Source organism: Helianthus annuus, chromosome 10 (assembly GCF_002127325.2).
Source record: "Helianthus annuus cultivar XRQ/B chromosome 10, HanXRQr2.0-SUNRISE, whole genome shotgun sequence".
In the NCBI taxonomy this organism is placed as follows: Eukaryota; Viridiplantae; Streptophyta; class Magnoliopsida; order Asterales; family Asteraceae; genus Helianthus; species Helianthus annuus.
Genome location: NC_035442.2, coordinates 2418374 through 2440696, shown reverse-complemented (window position 1 = coordinate 2440696; position 22323 = coordinate 2418374). Strand labels below are relative to the sequence as shown.

Here is a 22323-nt window from a genome sequence, read left to right as displayed (position 1 = left end):
AAATTTGACCCAGGTCCTTTGCAGGATCTATACACTGAACAATGGCAAGACTCTTACCAAACCGTTCCCTTAACCCCCGACCAGGTAGCCAACATACCTCCATATAGACCGTGGAGATATGAATGGTGAAAATCTTTTATTTTATATAGACAGTAAAATAATGCCAAGACACCACGGACAAACGATAAGGAAGAATCACCTTCAACATAAGAAACTAGTAATTAAAGTCATTAATACAAAACCAATTAAAAAGTGCAAAAGATTAAAAATAAAAAGTATTACACTAAACACTTGTCTTCACCAAGTGATGTAAGAGACTTAGACAAACATGGCCTTTGATTGTCAAGAACTCTTACGATAAATCTTGGATCCCGAGACGACTCACACACTCTATGATGGACAATGGATGATGGTGGTGGATGATGGTGTTGTGATGGTGGTGGGTGGTGGGTGAAGTGTGAGAGAGGTGGTGTGCCAAGGGATGAGTTGCAAGAGCTCCAAACACTCCTATTTATAGGCTGAACAGAAGCTCGGGCACGGCCCCATGTCCATCTGACACTCTCTCTCTTCATTAATTGTAATTGGCAATTACAATAAATGCGCCTGCAGCAAGTTGATCACGCCCCCGTGTCCGCTGGGCACGGCCCCGTGGTGGGCAGTAGAAGCTTCTATAGGTTTGTCTTTTCTGCTGCTTCTTGGGCACGGCCCCGTGCTCGCTGAGCACGGGGCGTGTTCAGTCTTCTGTTTTCTTTGTTTTGCTTGGGAAGATGCTGTCGGGGGGTCGGGCATATCACTTTTGTTTCCTTTCTTGTATTTATGTTAGATTTTGCTGTCTTTTTGCTTCTTTTGTTATTTTGAGCTCATTTAATCCTGAAAATACAAAAGGAAGACAAAAGCACACTTTTTCCAACATTAGTACTAAAAAGGGTTAGTTTTAAGCCACAATTGATGAAATTTATATGTTGCATTTTGTGCACATCACTGACCTGCAAGGTCCTTACGGTCCGTATGCACCTTTGATTACGGTCCGTAAGCAGTCCCCAAATCAGCAGAAACTTGTTTCCAGCTTGTTCCAGCTGTTACACACAATTGCACATGGTTTCCTTGATTCTATGGGCCAATTTTGATTGTTTTCAAGTGCCCCTTGTATTTGTAAATCATGTGCCCACATGGATGGTTGAGATTGAAGCTCGGTTTTCGATAAACGATCTTAACGGTTCAAGGAAATCTATAAATACCCCCTCCATGTTGCACTTCAAACCCACACCTTTGAATCTGAATTGTTCTCTAAGTTGATGTGATTAATCACTTCATACCTGAGAATATTCGGATCAAAGCTTCCGTTCTTGGACCCTTTGTAAGTATTCTTTCGTTCTTTTACGTTTTAGCGTTAAAGTCAAACTTTGTTTGTCTTTCTGCATTGACCAGTTTATGGTCAACGCGAAGTTTGTTTGAACTTCATAACGTGAGCGTAAATACGATGGTTATAGTCCCTAGTGACTATACCTACTGATTACCACGTTATCTAGGCTTAGTGACGAGTCGTAGTTTCGGCCAAAATGCGTATTCTTGCGTATTTTGTAACCAAACTACTTTTGGGTATCAAGACCCTTTGTCTTGATACCAAACCCGTTCTCAAACTTCGTTAAACATGTTTTAACATGTTTAACTCATCACTTTTAGATTTAGTGCTTATATAGGGTCGTAAGGTAAGCGATCTAAACAATCGCTTATACTTTCGAACCCGACCCGTTTGGTCGATCATTAGGATCTGACCAAACACATTAGGTGACCATAGTTGTATAGGGGATAACCTTCCGAGGTTATACCTTATGGTCACGTCGTTTAAGTAGTTGTATGATAGGTAGTTTATATGCCTTAGGAAAATTACCAAAATACCCTTTTTACGCATAAATTCATTTTAAGCGTATGTAACCTAAATTTTGACATCTAAACTGATTAGGCAACTATATTAGACATGTTAAGGCATATTCTACTTGTCATAGGACTAGTTAGGCGGTCCGAACGCCGTTTTACGCGAACGACGCGTTAAAGTAGCATAAGCTACCTAAACGGGTCATAATGGGTCGTAAGCACTTAGGTTAGGTTTCATTTTAGTATGTAGGCTTTGTTAAACCATATCGTATGAGTTCCAATACTCATTTGGTTTACGAAACCTCATACTATCCAATCTCCCGATTTAGGTCCGGTTATTTATGTAGTTATTTATATAGGGTGTCGTTTGATACTGTGATCCCTCTAGCTTTGCTTGGTTGTTGTTCAATACTTCTAAGCACCCTCAAGTGAGTACATAGTCCCCTCTTTTACTGTTTTTCAAACATTTTGGGGTGAAACACATGTGCCTACTTGTTACTTTCGTGCTTTCCTGTTTTCACATCATATACTTGCTATGTTCATTAGTACACTATTAGTACATGATTTCATTATGTTTTATGCTATGTATGTCCATTGTGTGCATACTTAGTACATTGTTTTACATTACATTTTATGCTATGTATGTCTGTCACACCCCGATTTCCACGTGTATCACCGGTGGGCCCGGTGGGGGATTACCGTGACGTAGTTGGCAACAATATAGTCAAACCACAATATATAAATGCACAGCGGAAGCATAAAGATAAATATAATTCAACCATTTACTGTAATATCAAATGTATCACAAATAGTTGAATAGTATCCATAGGAGGGATCAAAATAAATAAAAATATCGTTCAACAGATAAGACATCAAGCTTGCGAGACTTCTTAAGATGCTAAGGAGCTATTGCCAGCCGATTACGTGTAGTACCTGCACTTAATCTTTTTGGGAAAATACGTCAGTTTACACTGGTAAATACATTCAACCGACACTTTTGAAAAATGTTTATTAAAATTGATTTGAATGCACGAGGCACAAATTCTTTTATAACTTGGGAGAATTATTTAAAATATAATCTTGTGAACGAATTACATGTTCCTTCTATGCGTTCAGTAGCCCGGATCCTATCCGGGTTAAAGATCAATAGAAACACCACATTTGCGTAAAACCGAGGCGGGTAAACCATCGGCTACGTCTTTTAATAGTATAGACATCAACCGGGTGTACGCCTACACCCGGGTGTCGAGGTCGTGGCCATTTCGTAAAATGATGCCGAGGATATCCGGGACATGGTCATTAACCCCCCAAAGGCTTTTAAGTAACAAGACTGTTTAAATGAGCCGATCAAATTATTCAATTAACCACCTAAGCGATGGAAGATTTGATGCTCAATCAAGCGGTATTTTATATACCGTAACCCAAGCCCGTATAAGGGAAAATAAGTTAAAAGTATTTACCTTTGCAAGTTTTGTCCTTAATCAGTTAAATCACAGGTATCTTTTACTGGGGCTCCTATTCTGGAACGAAGGTTTTAAAATAACCTATTAGAATCTTAACGGGTCTTTATATTAGCCGTAGCCTAGACCGGTTAGTTCCGAGGGATAGATACGGTTTAATCGCGTGAAAGGCGAAAACCGAGAATGGAATGTGATTCTGACCCAACAAGTTCGGAAACTTGTTTTATATGGGTTTAATATTCACACTCTGGATTTTGGGGTCAAAATGATATGGTTTGACCCGTATCGGCTAATTTATGTAAACTAGTTACATAAGCCGAACCGTGCGCGCAATAGGCGCAACGGGTAACCCTAGGAGTCCTACACTGTTTTCCTAAGTCAATATACTTTAAATAGGTTGTGTTATCAGTAGGATACCTTCCATAATGCCCGTAACGAGTTTTAGTTCATTATACGCCCCGTAGGGGTTTTCCGGTCATTTTAAAGACTTTTAAAGGATTTCTGAGTTCTACAGGAAACCTGAGGTTCCCGATCAGTTTAATAAGTCTAAAATATCTTATTTATTATTTAAAATCAGTAGCAACTGGAATCGGGTCAAAAGACCTTGTAGAACTCAAGTTTTGGCAGAAAAGGGCATATTCGGTATTTACCGAACCGTAGCCATAACCGCAGGTTATGAGCAGGTTAAAATTGATTAAAAATCTTTAAAAATCCCAAAATATTATTTAACTATAGTGGGTAAAAGTTTTGGTGACGAAATCTTGGTTTAGGTAGGCGTTATGCTAATTGCGCCGTTAATTACAAAAGTTTCTTATAAATGCGCTATTTAGCATAACTCCCATTCTAGACCTCGGATTGGCGTGAAACCTTAGGGACATGCTTAGAATTTAGTAAGCAAGGTTATGGTCCCTTCACGTGTCCGAAATACTCGTTTTATTTTAAAAAGGGCGTTACGGTCAACTTTTAAGTAGTTAACGGAAATGCGTAAAAGACTCGGACAAACAACGAACCGGTCACAGAGGGTGATACCATCACGTGACCTGGTCCTAAGAGAGTCCTAAGGCATATCTACATTGCACTAAACGGGTCAGAACTGTAGTCAAAGCAAAAGTCAAACTTTTGCGACTTTTGGTTCCGAACCGGGTCAATATAGCAAATGGCCGAATCAAACGAGTGTAGACAAGTTTATATACTTAATATCATGTTTTATGAGTGTTCAAATAGGTTTCATATCATCTACATTACAGATTATGCAAGAATCGCAAAAATGACTTTCTGTTGACTTTTTAAGCATTCGTTTGACTCGACATTTGAACTAGTTAGAGTGGTGATCAGAGGGAACCCTTTTAGGGGTTTATTACCCACATAAATACCAACACATAACTACTTTTGATTCGACAATTCACTGGACCATTCGTGAATTATTGCAAAGTCAATCGTTAGTTACGACGGATTGACTTTTAGGCTAAACTAAGCAAAAACAAAGCCATAGAAGGTTTGGCATACTTACAGAGACTTGTGCACGACTTAGAATGATAAGAGAAAGCTTTGGGAGCTCCAAGTATGATCAGAAGAGTGTGTTTGAGGTGTGGTGAACATATGCACTCAATAGGCTTATTTATAGTGAAAGTCTTGCCTTTAGATCATCACACATTAGTCTACAAGTGAGCATGGATGATGGGCAGGTGTCCTAAGGTGCTATGGGTCGAGTAGGGGGCGCCCATACCTCTGGGAAACCCATACATAAATGCTTTACCGTTTAAAACAGCCAACAGCCATTTTCTGTCGCTGGGCATCGCTTACGGACCGCATGGCTTGGGCCTTGCGGTCCGTAAGCCAGTGGCGGATCTGATTTAATCATTCACCCCCTTTACGGTCCGTAAGGCAGGACCTTTACGGTCCGTAAGGGTTGGTTTTTAAATCTTTTTAAATCTTTTGAAATGATTAATAAAATCTTTGGTAATTAATACCCTGACCCTTCGGGTTTGAAGGGGTAACTTTGCGATTTGGCCCTCGGTTAATTACAATTAAGGCCTCGGGTCTTTTATTCGTACAGTTAAGCCCCCGGTTAGTTCGATTATTATCCGAAAAGCTTTAATTTATATTGTTGACGCTTTTAACCCTTCTCGTACGAATTTGATCATAGCTTTCTCGTTTTAAAACGGAACTTCGCGGAATTTATACAGTATATTCTAGTGAGCGTATTTTACTGTTACAAAGCCTCGGGTACGTCAAAGGGTCACTCAGAGGTATAATTAAACATGTTGACACAGTTAACCCCCGCAGCTTGTAATCTCTCACTTTCTTCCGCGTTTCGCTTCCGTACGATCCATGATTTATTCGTTTGAAGGTACGAGCATCGTTTAGGATTACTATACCGTATACTTACCCTTAATTGACATTTATAACCCTCGAATTTACATACTTTCAAGGTTTGTCAATCATTAGTCCTTTATTAAAATTATACGCCACGTGTAAACTCAAGACACGTGTCAATACCTTATTGGACACAAAATTTCGAGGTGTTACATCCTCACCCCCTTAAAATAAATCTCGACCCGAGATTTACTCGAACAAATAGGGATATTTCTCCTTCATCGTGGATTCAACTTCCCACGTGAATTCGGGACCTCTCCGGGCATCCCATTTAACCTTTACTATCGGCACATGTTTTCTTCGGAGCTTTTTCACCTGTCGGTCTTCAATCGACAAAGGCTTCTCCACAAATTTGAAGCTCTCATCTATATGCACATCTGTGTGTGGGATCACCAATGATTCATCAGCGAAGCACTTCTTAAGATTGCAGATGTGGAACACATTATGAATTCCATTGAGCTCTTCTGGTAAGTTTAATTTATAGGCAACTGACCCGACCCGTTCGATAACCTCAAAAGGTCCTATGTATCGCGGGCTCAGTTTACCCTTCTTACCGAATCGCATCACCCCCTTCCAGGGTGATACCTTTAGTAACACTTTTTCACCTATCTCGAAGTGAAAATCTTTACGCTTCGGATCAGCGTAACTTTTCTGCCTATCACGGGCAGCCTTGAGACGTTCCCGGATCTGGACAATCTTGTCCGTTGTCTCGAAAATTATTTCTGGTCCTGATAATTGGACCTCTCCCACTTCCGCCCAACAAATAGGCGATCTACACTTCCTACCGTATAATGCCTTGAAAGGCGCAGCCTTTATGCTGGTATGGTAGCTATTGTTGTAGGAGAATTCGATTAGGGGTAAGTTCTTATCCCAACTACCACCTAAATCGATAGCACATGCTCGCAGCATGTCTTCTAACGTTTGAATAGTACGCTCACTCTGACCGTCTGTCTGAGGATGGTAAGCCGTACTAAAGTTCAAACGTGTGCCCAAAGATTGTTGAAACTCTTCCAGAAGTGAGACGTGTATCTAGTATCTCGATCAGAGATAATAGACACAGGTATGCCATGTAAGGCGACAATCTTATCAACATATAACTGGGCCAATGTATCGGAGCTATAAGTCTCCTTGATGGGTAAGAAATGAGCTGACTTAGTCAGTCGATCAACTATAACCCATATTGTGTCGTTTCCTTTGCTCGTTTTTGGTAACTTGGTGATAAAATCCATAGTTACACACTCCCATTTCCATTCAGGAAGTTCAGGCTGTTGTAGCAAGCCAGATGGCTTTTGATGCTCAGCCTTGACTTGCGCACAAGTCAAGCATTTGGCTACATAAGCGGCTACAGACTTTTTCAAGCCTATCCACCAATAGTTTGCCTTTAAATCCTGTTACATTTTATCTGCTCCAGGATGGACAGAATATTTGGAACTATGGGCTTCCTGGAGGATAACATCTCGTAGTCCTCCATAAATAGGAACCCATATCCGCCCATTCAATCTCAAAAGTCCATCCTTGTGAAGAGTTAGCTGCTCCTCAGTTACTCCTAACTTTTCCTTAGGATAATTAGCTTCCAACACAGCCTCTCGCTGTGCAGCTAATATCCTTTCAATCAAGTTATTCTTTACTTCCATTCTCCTATCATTGATTCGGATGGGTTTCATCCTTTCTTTCCGGCTTAGGGCATCAGCGACTACATTCGCCTTGCCGGGATGGTACCTGATCTCACAATCATAATCATTCAAGGTCTCCATCCAACGGCGTTGCCTCATGTTTAGCTCCTTCTGATTGAACAAATGTTGAAGGCTTTTGTGATCTGAATAGATCACAAACTTGATTCCATATAGATAATGCCTCCATAGTTTTAGTGCGAATACAACGGCACCCAGCTCCAAGTCATGGGTGGTGTAATTCTTTTCGTGCACCTTCAACTGTCTTGAAGCATAGGCAATCACCTTGCCTTTCTGCATGAGCACACACCCCATGCCAGTGTGTGACGCGTCGCAGTAAACTACGAACTCTTCGGTACCTTCTGGTAGCGTCAACACAGGAGCGTTGCTCAGCCTTTGTTTCAAAATATCAAAGGATTCTTGCTGCTTAGGACCCAAACAAACTGTTCCTTCTTCTTGGTTTGAGAATTTAAGGGCGCAGCAATCCTTGAGAAATTCTCAATGAATCTCCTGTAGTATCCTGCCAATCCCAGGAAACTACGGATCTCTGTGGGCGTCTTTGGCTCTTGCCAATTCATGACCGCCTCTACCTTAGCGGGATCCACCTGGATACCACGCTCGCTTACGACATGTCCAAGAAATTGGACTTCTCGTAGCCAGAATTCACATTTAGAGAATTTGGCATAGAGTTTCTCACGATGCAGCAATTCGAGAATACATCGTAGGTGTTTCTCATGGTCGGCTTTATTCCTTGAATAGATAAGAATGTCGTCGATGAACACGATGACGAATTTGTCCAAGTACGGCTTGCAGACGCGATTCATGAGATCCATGAATGCAGCCGGTGCATTTGTGAGCCCAAAAGGCATCACTAGGAACTCGTAGTGACCGTAGCGAGTCCTAAATGCTGTTTTGTGTACGTCTTCATCTCTGACCTTCAACTGATGGTAGCCCGACCTTAAGTCGATCTTCGAGAAATAGCTAGCCCCTTGCAATTTAATCAAACAAATCGTCGATCCTTGGCAATGGGTATCTATTCTTTATCGTGACTTTATTGAGTTCACGATAATCGATGCACAGACGCATCGATCCGTCCTTTTTCTTCACAAACAGGACAGGTGCTCCCCAGGGAGACGAACTAGGCTTGATGAAACCTTTTGCTAACAGTTCATCCAGCTGGGTCCTCAATTCCTTCATTTCAGTTGGTGCTAGCCTGTAGGGTGCTCTAGCAATGGGAGCTGCTCCAGGGATGATATCTATTCTGAATTCCACCTGCCTATCTGGTGGCAACCCAGGTAGATCTTCGGGGAAAACTTCTGGATACTCCGAAATGACAGGAATGTCTTCTATCCTTGATTTTGGCTCTTCAATAATCACTTGTGCCATGTAGATGACACAGCCTCTTTTTAAACACCTTGAAGCTTTGAGCATAGATACGTTCTCGGGCAATCCATACTGCGTATCCCCTCGAATGGTGAGCGATTCACCAGTCGGGGTCTTTAGCACAATTTGTTTTCTATTGCAGACGATCTGGGCCTGGTTGTGTGATAACCAGTCCATGCCCAGAACGATGTCAAAACCAGCTAGATTAAAGGGAAGTAGAGATAGAGGAAAAGAATGGTTCTTAATGGATATCATACATCCCTCTAATATAGTGGAGACGGTTTCTACAGTGCCGTCTGCTAGCTCTACTTCGTATTTTACATTTAGGGTTTTGGTAGGCATGTTCAGCAGTTTGCAAAATTTTTGGTCTACGAAGGATTTGTCAGCGCCTGAATCGAAAAGTACTCTTGCAAATATATTATTCACGAGAAAAGTACCTGTTATTACGTTGTCGTCCTGCAACGCTTCCTTCACATCCATTTTGAAGACTCTAGCATTATTCTTTTTGGTTTCCTCAGTCTTCTTGGCGAGCTTGGGGCAGTTGCTCCTGATATGCCCCTTCTCACTACAGTTGTAGCAGGTTGCGTCTTTAATCTTCTTACAGTCCACAGTCTTGTGGTCTTTGGACTTGCACAGTCCACAAGTAGGCATTTTTGACTGGGACTGTGAGTTCGGCCCGAACCTGCACTTCCCAAAGTGAAATTTTTGGCAGTTCTTGCACTTGGGCTTTTCTCCGGTTTGTTGCCCATCTTTTCTCGACTCCGTTCCTCTCTTGCCATCACCGTTCCCATGGTGCTTCTTTCCTGACCTTCGCGAGGTATCATCCTCACGCTTCCTCTTTTCGGCCTCTTTGTTCCTCTGTGATCTCAGTCGGACCGCGTCCATCGTGAGGGACAAAGAGAGGTCAGTCACAGACCTGAAGGTCGTTGGCCGAGAGGCCTTCACACTAGCCTTTATCGCGGGTTCTAACCCCCCGATAAAACGAGCAATCCTCCCTGGTTCCGGGGTGACTAGATATGGAACCAATCGAGACATCGTGTTGAAGCTCGTTAAGTAGGCCTGGCAGTCCAGATTTATCATCACCAATGACACAAAATCGGACTCTATCTTCTCCACCTCATGCTGAGGGCAGTAATTTTCCTTAATGAGAGAAACGAATTCCTCCCACGTCATGCTGTAAAGCACAGCTTTTCCCGAGGCCTGAACCAGCGCCCTCCACCAAGCTAGGGCCTCGCCCTTGAACGACTGCGACACAAACTTCACTACATCCCTTTCAGCGTAGCCACTGATGTCCACCACTGTGTCCATCTCATCCAACCATGTCATACATTCGACGGCACCCTTCTCCCCCGTAAAGTCTCGGGGTTTACAAGATACGAAGTACTTGTATGTGCAGCCCCTGCTCAGGAAGCATCAGTATACTCCCTTTCGCGACGAACACTATTTTCATTCGACGAGTGATTGTCGTCGTCCTTTTTGGGCTTGGACGAGTGGTTATCGTCGTCCTTCTTGGGTTTGGATAGTGGTTTGCTGTGGGTTTTTGAGTGTGTCTTTGGCTTTGATGGTGGTTTGGAAACTGTTCTGCTTCGAGATTCTGTATATTGTCGATCTAGAGCTGCTTGCACAGCGTTGTCGACACGAGCCTTGAGTTGAGCGCCCGTTAAATTTATTTGGGCATTATCATAATCATCTTCATTTGTATGACTACTTCCTCCATTTGGATTCGCCATAGTAGCTTGTATCTGCTGCAGAAGATAATGAAAATTTTATTTAGGAGTTTATCATTGAATTGTCTTTTATGGCAATTCATTAACCATGGTGACGAAGACCATATCCGGTTAATTTGTTACTCACTTTATATTTAGGATTTGAACACACTTATCCTAATCACAATTAATATTGCTAGCGGCATAAAAGCCTAGTCACGAGGACGTTATTATAATATTAGCCGAGATTACAGAGAATCAAGGTATGAAGGTTTGAACCGTAGTCCTTTTACTCCTTCTGACAGGGAGTCCTAAACCACCACTATCCTTTGCCTTATTATGACAATATGTATGGCCCGTAGGCACTACATCGCTTATGGATGTTTTAACAAGTGATCATCTTTATTGATGATTTAACCCATGATTTATTATATCATTAATTTGGGCTTTGGAATCCTTTAAAGATTCTTGTATAAGAATGGCGTGTGTAATTTTAACGAATCACATCTGCCATGATTGTTAACGTGCTTACAGAGGTTAACAGGGGATTTGAATCTTTTAATCAGGTCTTACCATCTTGGCCGGATCTTAAAAGACACCTGGCTAGGTTTCACTCTGAAGATTCTTTATTTAGGCAGATCAAATTAAAAGGAATGATTTTGATTTATTTCATATATAGTAATAACAAAATGAAATTCATAATATAATATTCCTTAATTTTAATACGGTTACATACCGCCCTAAACGGGACTTTTAAATAGTACATACCTACATAGAGGTTAAAATAAGAGACAAGTCCACGCAGGGACTAATACCAGATAAGTGTCCACGCAGGGACTAAAGGTAAGTCCACGTAGGGACTGAAATACTATAAACGTCCACGCAGGAACTTATTTAAAATAAACATTACATTAGAACATACATAAAGACTAATGGTCACGTTTCTTCTTCTTGCCCTTCAGTAGGTTTGCTAAGCCCTTGAGGAATCCTCGGTGGCTCTTACGTTCTTCCTCGAATTCTCTCTCCACACGGCTCAAACGGTGGAGTATTTCTTCTTGTTCGGGAGGAGAGAAACGTGGTTGTGGCGCCTGTTGCGGAATTGGAGGTCTGGGAGGTGCTGGGTACCCATGAGCTGAGTAGTCCGGTACTCCCATGTTCCCATGAGCTCCATCGGGATAGCGTGCATTATACCTAGCCGACACCACATATGGGTCGCACTCATAGTTGTAGTTGTAATGTGCTTGTGATGACGGTTCGAACGGGTTGTAAGCCGTTGGACCCGTGTACGCAGGTATTATGTGGTCATACCCAAATGGTGGCGAAGTTGGTGCAGCTGGTGCGGAGTTCGCCTCCTGTACAGGACTTGAAGGTCCTTCTTCTTGTAGTGGCGGGTAGTGGCTACTACTAGAGTGTCGAGGGGTGCTGAAGTGGAATTCCCCTCCTCGTGTGGACATACGAGCATTTATTCTCCTACGCCTTGGCGGATTAGGCATTACTGGCTGTACCGGTGGCGGAGGTGGTGGCGTAACTGCCACGAAATGTGGATCCTCGGAGGGATCTCGCGGATGTTGCGGCTGTTGTGATGTCTGTGGCGTGTGGTACCACTCGTGTTGATTAAACAACGCCATGAAACTATCTGGTCCCTGATAGGGTGTACCATGGAAGGATGACCCATCCGAGATTTCTATTGGATGCGTGGGCGTACCACGAGCAGGTTATGTCGGATCAGTATCCTCGTCCATATGATCTTCGGAGAAGTGATCTTGTGGCCCTAACGGGACAAAGCCTGAAGGTTCCTGGATGTAGTCAGCTGGATTAAACTGACCTCTGAAGTACGGAGTAGGGTCGTTAAAATTTCGGTGTGATACCGAACGCTGTAGAGGTATGAAGGAGGGTTGCGGGTTGTTGGGATCATTTTCTGAATTTGGCCCGAATGAGTGCCGGTATGATGGCGTTGAGCTATGCGAGGTGGAATGCCTCGCAGGTTCATAAAGGTCTCTTCGCCTTTGCGGTTCTTCACTCCTCGTGGTCGAAGGAGCTCGCGTATTTGAAGGTCCAGCTTCGTGATCGTGATGAGTAACGATCTCTCCTCTGCCTCTTCTTCCCCTTCCTCTTCCTCGGAAAATCACTGGCGGCATATTTTCCTGCTTTCAAAACTTTAAATAACAATAATAAAAGAAAAAGACAAAATTAGAATAACAATTCGAATTTGTCCTATGTTCTTGTCTAGACTCAAGTATGTGCAATTGTGTCACTGAGATTAAAAACATTAGGATAGTGTTTAATTCACTCAATGTTGGCTCTGATACCAACCTGTCACACCCCGATTTCCACGTGTATCACCGGTGGGCCCGGTGGGGGATTACCGTGACGTAGTTGGCAACAATATAGTCAAACCACAATATATAAATGCACAGCGGAAGCATAAAGATAAATATAATTCAACCATTTACTGTAATATCAAATGTATCACAAGTAGTTGAATAGTATCCACAGGAGGGATCAAAATAAATAAAAATATCGTTCAACAGATAAGACATCAAGCTTGCGAGACTTCTTAAGATGCTAAGGAGCTATTGCCAGCCGATTACGTGTAGTACCTGCACTTAATCTTTTTGGGAAAATACGTCAGTTTACACTGGTAAATACATTCAACCGACACTTTTGAAAAATGTTTATTAAAATTGATTTGAATGCATGAGGCACAAATTCTTTTATAACTTGGGAGAATTATTTAAAATATAATCTTGTGAACGAATTACATGTTCCTTCTATGCGTTCAGTAGCCCGGATCCTGTCCGGGTTAAAGATCAATAGACACACCACATTTGCGTAAAACCGAGGCGGGTAAACCATCGGCTACGTCTTTTAATAGTATAGACATCAACCGGGTGTACGCCTACACCCGGGTGTCGAGGTCGTGGCCATTTCGTAAAATGATGCCGAGGATATCCGGGACATGGTCATTAAACCCCCAAAGGCTTTTAAGTAACAAGACTGTTTAAATGAGCCAATCAAAATTTTCAATTAACCACCTAAGCGATGGAAGATTTGATGCTCAATCAAGCGGTATTTTATATACCGTAACCCAAGCCCGTATAAGGGAAAATAAGTTAAAAGTATTTACCTTTGCAAGTATTGTCCTTAATCAGTTAAATCACAGATATCTTTTACTGGGGCTCCTATTCTGGAACGAAGGTTTTAAAATAACCTATTAGAATCCTAACGGGTCTTTATATTAGCCGTAGCCTAGACCGGTTAGTTTCGAGGGATAGATACGGTTTAATCGCGTGAAAGGCGAAAACCGAGAATGGAATGTGATTCTGACCCAACAAGTTCGGAGACTTGTTTTATACGGGTTTAATATTCACACTCTGAATCTTGGGGTCAAAGTGATATGGTTTGACCCGTATCGGCTCATTTATGTAAACTAGTTACATAAGCCGAACCGTGCGCGCAATAGGCGCAACGGGTAACCGTAGGAGTCCTACACTGTTTTCCTAAGTCAATATACTTTAAAGAGGTTGTGGTATCAGTAGGATACCTTCCATAATGCCCGTAACGAGTTTTAGTTCATTATACGCCCCGTAGGGGTTTTCCGGTCATTTTAAAGACTTTTAAAGGGATTTCTGAGTTCTACAAGAAACCTGAGTTTCCCGATCAGTTTAATAAGTCTAAAATATCTTATTTATTATTTAAAATCAGTAGCCACTGGAATCGGGTCAAAAGACCTTGTAGAACTCGAGTTTTGGCCGAAAAGGCATATTCGGTATTTACCGAACCGTAGCCATAACCGCAGGTTATGAGCAGGTCAAAATTAATTAAAAATCTTTAAAAATCCCAAAATATTATTTAACTACAGTGGGTAAAAGTTTTGGTGACGAAATCTTGGTTTAGGTAGGCGTTATGCTAATTGCGCCGTTTATTACAAAAGTTTCTTATAAATGCGCTATTTAGCATAACTCCCATCCTAGACCTCGGATTGGCGTGAAACTTTAGGGACATGCTTAGAATTTAGTAAGCAAGGTTATGGTCCCTTCACGTGTCCGAAATACTCGTTTTATTTTAAAAAGGGCGTTATGGTCAACTTTTAAGTAATTAACGGAAGTGCGTAAAAGACTCGGACAAACAACGAACCGGTCACAGAGGGTGATACCATCACGTGACCTGGTCCTAAGAGAGTCCTAAGGCATATCTACATTGCACTAAAACGGGTCAGAACTGTAGTCAAAGCAAAAGTCAAACTTTTGCGACTTTCGGTTCCGAACCGGGTCAATATAGCAAATGGCCGAATCAAACGAGTTTGGACAAGTTTATATACTTAATATCATGTTTTATGAACATCAAAACAGGTTACATATTATCTACGTTACAGATTATGCAAGAATCGCAAAAATGACTTTCTGTTGACTTTTTAAGCATTCGTTTGACTCGACATTTGAACTAGTTAGAATGGTGATCAGAGAGATCCCTTTTAGGGGTTTATCACCCACATAAATACCAACACATAACTACTTTTGATTCGACAATTCACTGGACCATTCATGAATTATTGCAAAGTCAATCGTTAGTTACGACGTATTGACTTTTAGGCTAAACTAAGCAAAAACAAAGCCATAGAAGGTTTGGCATACTTACAGAGACTTGTGCACGACTTAGAATGATAAGAGAAAGCTTTGAGAGCTCCAAGTATGATCAGAAGAGTGTGTTTGAGGTGTGGTGAACATATGCACTCAATAGGCTTATTTATAGTGAAAGTCTTGCCTTTAGATCATCACACATAAGTCTACAAGTGAGCATGGATGATGGGCAGGTGTCCTAAGGTGCTATGGGTTGAGTAGGGGGCGCCCATACCTCTGGGAAACCCATACATAAATGCTTTACCGTTTAAAACAGCCAACAGCCTTTTTTCTGTCGCTGGGCGTCGCTTACGGACCGTATGGCTTGGGCCTTGCGGTCCGTAAGCCAGTGGCGGATCTGATTTAATCATTCACCCCCTTACGGTCCGTAAGGCAGGACCTTTACGGTCCGTAAGGGTTGGTTTTTAAATCTTTTGAAATGATTAATAAAATCTTTGGTAATTAATACCCTGACCTTTCGGGTTTGAAGGGGTAACTTTGCGATTTGGCCCTCGGTTAATTACAATTAAGGCCTCGGGTCTTTTATTCGTACAGTTAAGCCCTCGGTTAGTTCGATTATTATCCGAAAAGCTTTAATTTATATTGTTGACGCTTTTAACCCTTCTCGTACGAATTTGATCATAGCTTTCTCGTTTTAAAACAGAACTTCGCGGAATTTATACAGTATATTCTAGTGAGCGTATTTTACTGTTACAAAGCCTCGGGTACGTCAAAGGGTCACTCAGAGGTATAATTAAACATGTTGACACAGTTAACCCCCGCAGCTTGTAATCTCTCACTTTCTTCCGCGTTTCGCTTCCGTACGATCCATGATTTATTCGTTTGAAGGTACGAGCATCGTTTAGGGTTACTATACCGTATACTTACCCTTAATTGACATTTATAACCCTCGCATTTACATACTTTCAAGGTTTGTCAATCATTAGTCCTTTATTAAAATTATACGCCACGTGTAAACTCAAGACACGTGTCAATACCTTATTGGACACAAAATTTCGAGGTGTTACAATGTCCATTTTAGTGCATACTTAGTACATTGTTTTACATTGCATCTCTGTTGCATATGTTCTCGTAACATATGGACACATTGTTTTACATCCTTACCTTGTATGTTCTCTTAGCATACTAGGTACATTATTTTCATATAACATGTTTACATTTGGTATAACATTTGGTTTGTACAAACGGGACTTATATACATTCATTAACATTAGCTACGTCGCTCGGTAGTAAGTAATGGTACCATAGGACTTGACAAATCCCGTTCCTGACATCCTAGGTTTGTTTGGATGAAAGGAATGACTGAATCCGATAACATTTCTTTTGGTAACCTTTACTCTAGGGTTACCCATCTGTCTCAAGGCTTGAATGTATGCATTTAACTTACCGTATAAGTGTTTGTATCAGTAAAGCATGCATTATCTTACAAAACATAACTTCTGATTATATTTTATCAAATACATTGTTTTGTACATATCTTTCTTATAGGGTTGGATAAATGCTTTTAATCAATAAATGCTTTTATTCGCTCTACATAACATTCGTTTACACATTACATGACTTACATTTGATGGTTTTCACACAAACATTTGACATTTGACTATACATAAACATTTTGCATTGGTGGTTTGTTTGGGTAAGTGATTTAAGTAACGTGGCGTGTGTAATATGGTACAAGCATGGTGGATACGCCGCTGGTACTTTCTATATATAAGTGCTTGTATAATATTACATATCGTAGCGTTATTTAAATCATTTCAATTTAGACATATAACATTTTACACAAATGACATATTTTTCACAAGACATTGTTTTACAAAACAGTTTGTTTTATACAAACTCATTTTACTTGGTTACTCATTTAACCTTACATTATTCTTTTAAATATACATATCTATCATCGCTTTTCAATTGATTTCTTAAAACAAAACATTTTACAAGGATTATGACTGACTTTTTGTTAAACAACTTTTTCTAAACTTATAAGTCATGAATCCTAAATCAATAAAACCTATGTAGTCGCCAGCATTTTTATGCTGATGTACTTATTTTCACATGTGTTTCAGGAGATGATGCATAGGATTGATCAAGATACACATAGGCGGACTTGGGCCTTAGTGACAATAAAAGATGCAAGACTAGTTAATTATGTTATGCTTCTTGGTTTGTTTAGACATTGTAACTCAGTTAATCAATAAAACAAAATTTCAAATTTCCATGTGTTATGAAACAATGATTCTGTTACAACACTCCCCGACGTTTCCGCCACGATTTGTTGTTTTACGTGGTCGGGGTGTGACAGAAAAGTTGGTATCAGAGCTCATGGTTATAGGGAATTAGGTTATTAGTAATGCTTTGACCTAGTCTATAACCTTCCTAGGACCCTAACGCGAGTTTACTTGCGTTTAGTCATAAAGCAATACCGTCACCTATCCTTAGGCGACAACCACAACAAGAACACAAATTTCAAAACCGCTTCGAAAAGCAATCATCTGTTCTAGGATGATTTATTACAAGGTTTTCAACCCTCTAAGTTTTAAAATCTCGTCAAAGTTTGGGTCTTATAATGTGAACATGTGCAAACTGGAAGGGTGAATGCCTGTACTCTGAGTTTTCTGTCTAAGGCTAGAGTGTTCGTACAAATCCGCAGTATCGGACCAGTCACTCTTACCTGGGAACTCTTGGGGTGAGTGTTCACTTATAGGCAAGCATGTCTTCAGCGATACATTATTATGACCCGTTTGCTTTGATTTGTCACCGTCTCATTTGTTTGCCTTAGGTAACAAACAAATGATCGCAATTTTTATGCGTTGCCATTCTGTTTTGATTATCCGATAACCTTTCACTTGTTTCTTCCTATGTCTTTCATTCTCTTCTAGAATGTCTCTTCCTCTCAGCAACGGTCAAATGTCCGAGCAAACAGCCAAATTTGCCCAGCAAATAGGCGAAGTGATTCTGAAGTCTGTGGATTTAGGCATTGCCATGTCTCGTCTCAATAATGACGCCACTCAAGAGTCACCGAAGGAAGCAGAAGTTGAGCCTGCACCAAAATCAAAGAAGCATAAGGCTTCAAGGAAACCCGCAGCAAGTGCACTAAATCAAGCGGGACCTAGCCAAGTGGCAGCGCCACCAGCTAGGAAGCCGTACTTAGGAGCTGCCCCATGGTGCAAGCGATGCAATCGTCATCATTTAAACCTCATACCCTGCTCCAAATGTACCTACTGTGGACGGTGGGGACATTTGATTAACATATGCTGCTTTGCTATCCAAAACAAAGTTGCTATAAACCTTGCTGCTACCCAACTCCAAGTCAACCCTACTCAAGCTCGTTTTCCGTCTGGTACTTGCTACAACTGTGGCGAGACGAGCCATTTCAGGAACAAATGCCCGAAGATTGTCAATGCAAATCTAACCCTTGGATGAGCATTTGACTGAGCAAAAGATGTTGCTGTCTTATGCCTTTGTTTCTTTTGTTTTCTTGTATTGTGAAACAATCTGTCTTGTTCATAAATAAAAATTGTTGTCTTATGCCTTTGTTTCTTTGCGACAGTTCGGTTTTTGTCGGGAAGATGCTGTGTGAATCCCATTTTGGCGTTTAGAGTTTCATATTTATAACAGATCAGGTTGGATCGATCGATTTGGGAATTAGGGTTCGTATGAGATCAGTTGTGAAGATGTGTTTATCAGTTGTGAAGATGAATTAATTTGATCAATTTAGGGAATTAGGGATTATATGTATGTATCATTAAGGGTATAAAGGACATTTCACAATAGTCAAACAGTCAAACAAATGGCAGTGTGACAGAAGGACTCAAACTGTTATGAATTTATAAAGTCAGGGGCTCAAAAAACCAAAAAATGAATTTAGGGGCTCAGGTTGATGTTTGGCACATACCACGGGGACGCAAATTGCATTTTTCTCTTGTTTTAATTTTAATTTTTTTTAATTTATTTCTAAGTTTTTTAAAATTAAAATTCATTTCATTAAATAAAAAAAAGAGTACAATAAAATTTAAAAAAAAATATTAAACTAGAAAAAAAACATTAAACTAGAATAAAAAAAATACACAATCAAAGGTTATATTTTTTTTCAATCCGCTCCTTTTGTGCTAACGCCATTTTCAAAGCTTTTCCCGTTAAGTGGTCATGCGGTTTTGAGTAGAACTCAAAGTCGTGAGCCCATTGTCTATCCCGCATAATCTCCGTAACTTCGCGGTTCTCCTCGATACGTTTAGTACCGAGTTCGTGTATATCTTGAAGTCGCTTGTTTATCTCCGAAAATGCGTTACTCATATCCGTTCCCATAGACATCGATGACGACTCAGGCTTTTTCGCCCGCCTACTTCTTCCGGACGGTCTTGGTAGCTCCTCCACCGGCTCGTCATCCGGAATATCCTCGTTCACCTCAGTGTTTCGAGCGTCGGAGGTTGGCGTTTCGGGTTCACCCGACTCGTTTGTTTTGGACCTCTTTGACGGCCATTTATTTCCCTACCGACCACTCGGAGTAGAGATGTTGGCCCATTTGGGGCTATGGCGAAGGATTTGCCAACACCTCATGTACGAGAAATGGCCATTAGCATCCGTATACTCGACCAATGCCGCTTGCGTAATGTCTCCGTCCTTACTTCCGCTTTTCCATCCAGCAAACGTGTGTTGGTACACGGTTTGAAAGTTCGTGCATTTTTTGTTTATATCGGTCCACTTGCCCGATATAGAGTCCGGTGGGCGGTATTCGTCTCTTTTACCCATGAGATCGAAAAAAAGTTCTCGTATTCGGGACCAAAAAACGAATTTACTTTGATTGTTTGCTAAAGAAATATAGTGTTAGTCTAAAATTTAAAAAAATAAAAAACAGAAAATAAATTAAAAAAACTGAAAATAAATAAAAACTGAAAATAATTAAAAAACAGAATATATAAAATGGAAAATAAATAATAACAGAAAATAAATTAAAAACTGCAAAAAAAAAAACAGAAAAAAAAGAAAAAACACAAAAAACGGAAAAAAGAGAAAAAAAAGGAAAAAACAGAAAAAAATAAAGAAATTTAAAAAATATACCTATAACCGGGTCCTCCGACACATCGATGAAAGCGCGGGTTAACGCATACTCCTCATCAGGCTCCCACGTTATCACATTTTTTTCGCTCGGATCGTGTTTCCGGAACAACATCGGGTTCGTGTAGTGGGGAGCCGAATGCTTGGGCCGACTCGAACGCTTGAGACGACCCCATTCCATCGGTGTTTTGATTCGGGTTCCACCCTGAAGGGGTATGGTCCCAGATCTCGCGTCAGCACCGACCGCGAGTGACCATTACCCTTATCAAAACCCCCACCAGTTAACAACCTACTTGTGCCCATGCGAGAACGCATCGACACAAGGGGTGAATCCAATCTATCTAGTAACAAAGGAGGATTTACATGGAACATGAGAACGGTAGAGTGATGCGACATAGCATCACATCTGGTGTATGAAAACGAAAGTATTCACAGCGATGCGGCCTCGCACCGCGTCCAGTGAACACTTCTATCAATACAAGGAAGCTGGATAACAGCAACAGTCACCACAGGCGACGATGCGGCCAGCACCGCATCTCGCGTATTTCTTGATCACTAGCAAGAGACGCGATAACATCAGATGTTACCGCAGACAGCGATGCGGCTAGCACCGCATCCTATACGCTCAACAAGTGGGACTGACACCACAGTACAAGTGGAACCAATGGCAGTCACCTGTCAGATCTACGGAAGCGACAGACTGACGTGGCGTCGTCTCAACAGCCGACATGTCTGACACACCTGCAAAGGTGCAGCATGCCGTCAGTCTATCCATCCACCTCCTCCTTCACTCCTCGGCTATAAATACCAACCCCAAACCAGGTTTGAGGTATCTCTTCACAACTCTCTCACTACTACTACAATCTTACTTTGCTTCCCAAGCAGACTCCTGATTCTTACGCCGGAGAGTGGTAACAAGGAGCACCCCCCACCCCATCCTCCTTGTTACGAGTCACGGTTTGTTTCCTTGTGCAGGAGATCAACTCACCGGTGATCCAGCCAGCGATCCTCGAGAGGAAGGGATTAACCCTTCTTGACGAGACCAGTGAGTTAACCCTGCCCGGTTAACCATTGTTTCATCATTGGCGCCCACCGCTACTCTTAGCACTTTTTCGATCATCCTTTGTCCTCTCTCAAAATCATGACTGATCACCAAAACAATACTACAGGGGATAATCCACTCCCCACCAACACAGGAAATGTGGGGAGTACCCCACCGGAACCGAATCCGGGCCATATCGGCACATCAACGCAAAGAGGTCCATCCCTAACGTTCGGACACGACTTATCACAGTACGCTGTGATCCCCCCGAACATGGACCCCCACATCTGGTATGACCAACAGGCCACCCTGCTGGCCGCAACATACAACCGCGCTTGTGCGGAAGCGCAAATACAAGCTGGGCCTACCCCAGCACCGCACACCCCTGCTGAACGTATTCTACAATACGAAGGCAGGGGACATTCACGTCCAGCTTCGAGAAGCAGACGTGAAGACCGCGGATCATCTTACTGTTCGATCCACACAATCAACGAGGATGATTCCGCATACGGGTCCCACACCAGGGGATCAGTGCATAACTGCCTAGGTCCTCATGTTGAGGACAGACGACGGTCAGCATCCCGACATGGCTCTGGAATTCAGAGCCGGTTGGACCCGCAACCATATACCGAAGGGTATGGTCGTACCGACCCGGACGACCATACATATATCGGGGATTCGCATGACACCAACAGCAGACCGGGAGGACGCAACTATGTTCCTCCCACTCACCCCCGCAGTACATACCTCAGGGCTGCAAAACGCCCTGAGAACCAGCCATACAGGCCTAAAGCTGCGGCCGAAAATTCCAAATTCGCCCCGCGGATTGCCCACGCCCATGTTACCACAACAAAATTCCCATTCAATGTCGGGAAATACAACGGTTCGTCCGACCCGGACGACCACATGAACGTTTTCATGGGCGCAGGGTGCAACGGCTTGTGGGACGAACCCACCTGGTGCAACTTTTTCCCCCAGACCCTCACGGGCCTGGCCAGGGCATGGTTCGATTCTTTGCCAGTGGGATCACTGGCCTCATTCGAGAACTTGCACGCAAAGTTCCTCGCTCATTTCAGCCAACAACGACGTCACATACGTGACTCATTGGACGTCATG

General features: G+C 42.0%; 1 protein-coding gene across 1 annotated transcript; it reads right to left on the bottom strand.

The window, feature by feature from the left end:
- Window positions 1-19181: 19181 nt before the first annotated feature.
- Window positions 19182-20346, bottom strand: LOC110887065. The gene is made up of 3 exons (XM_022134971.1): window positions 20169-20346; window positions 19704-19918; window positions 19182-19598 (listed from the first exon to the last, which is right to left on the bottom strand). Exons 1-3 carry the CDS (start codon window positions 20344-20346, stop codon window positions 19182-19184), a joined length of 810 nt encoding a protein of 269 aa, XP_021990663.1.
- Between the last annotated feature and the right edge of the window lie 1977 nt (window positions 20347-22323).

Excerpts from the sequence above, each read along its gene's own strand:
- LOC110887065 (XM_022134971.1), bottom strand. The coding sequence starts at position 20,346 with ATGGAATGGGGTCGTCTCAAGCGTTCGAGTCGGCCCAAGCATTCGGCT. Across the intron at positions 19,919-20,168 it reads GTCGGAGGACCCGGTTATAG|CAAACAATCAAAGTAAATTC; the intron begins GTATATTTTTTA and ends ATATTTCTTTAG. Across the intron at positions 19,599-19,703 it reads ACATTACGCAAGCGGCATTG|GGAAATAAATGGCCGTCAAA; the intron begins GTCGAGTATACG and ends AGTGGTCGGTAG.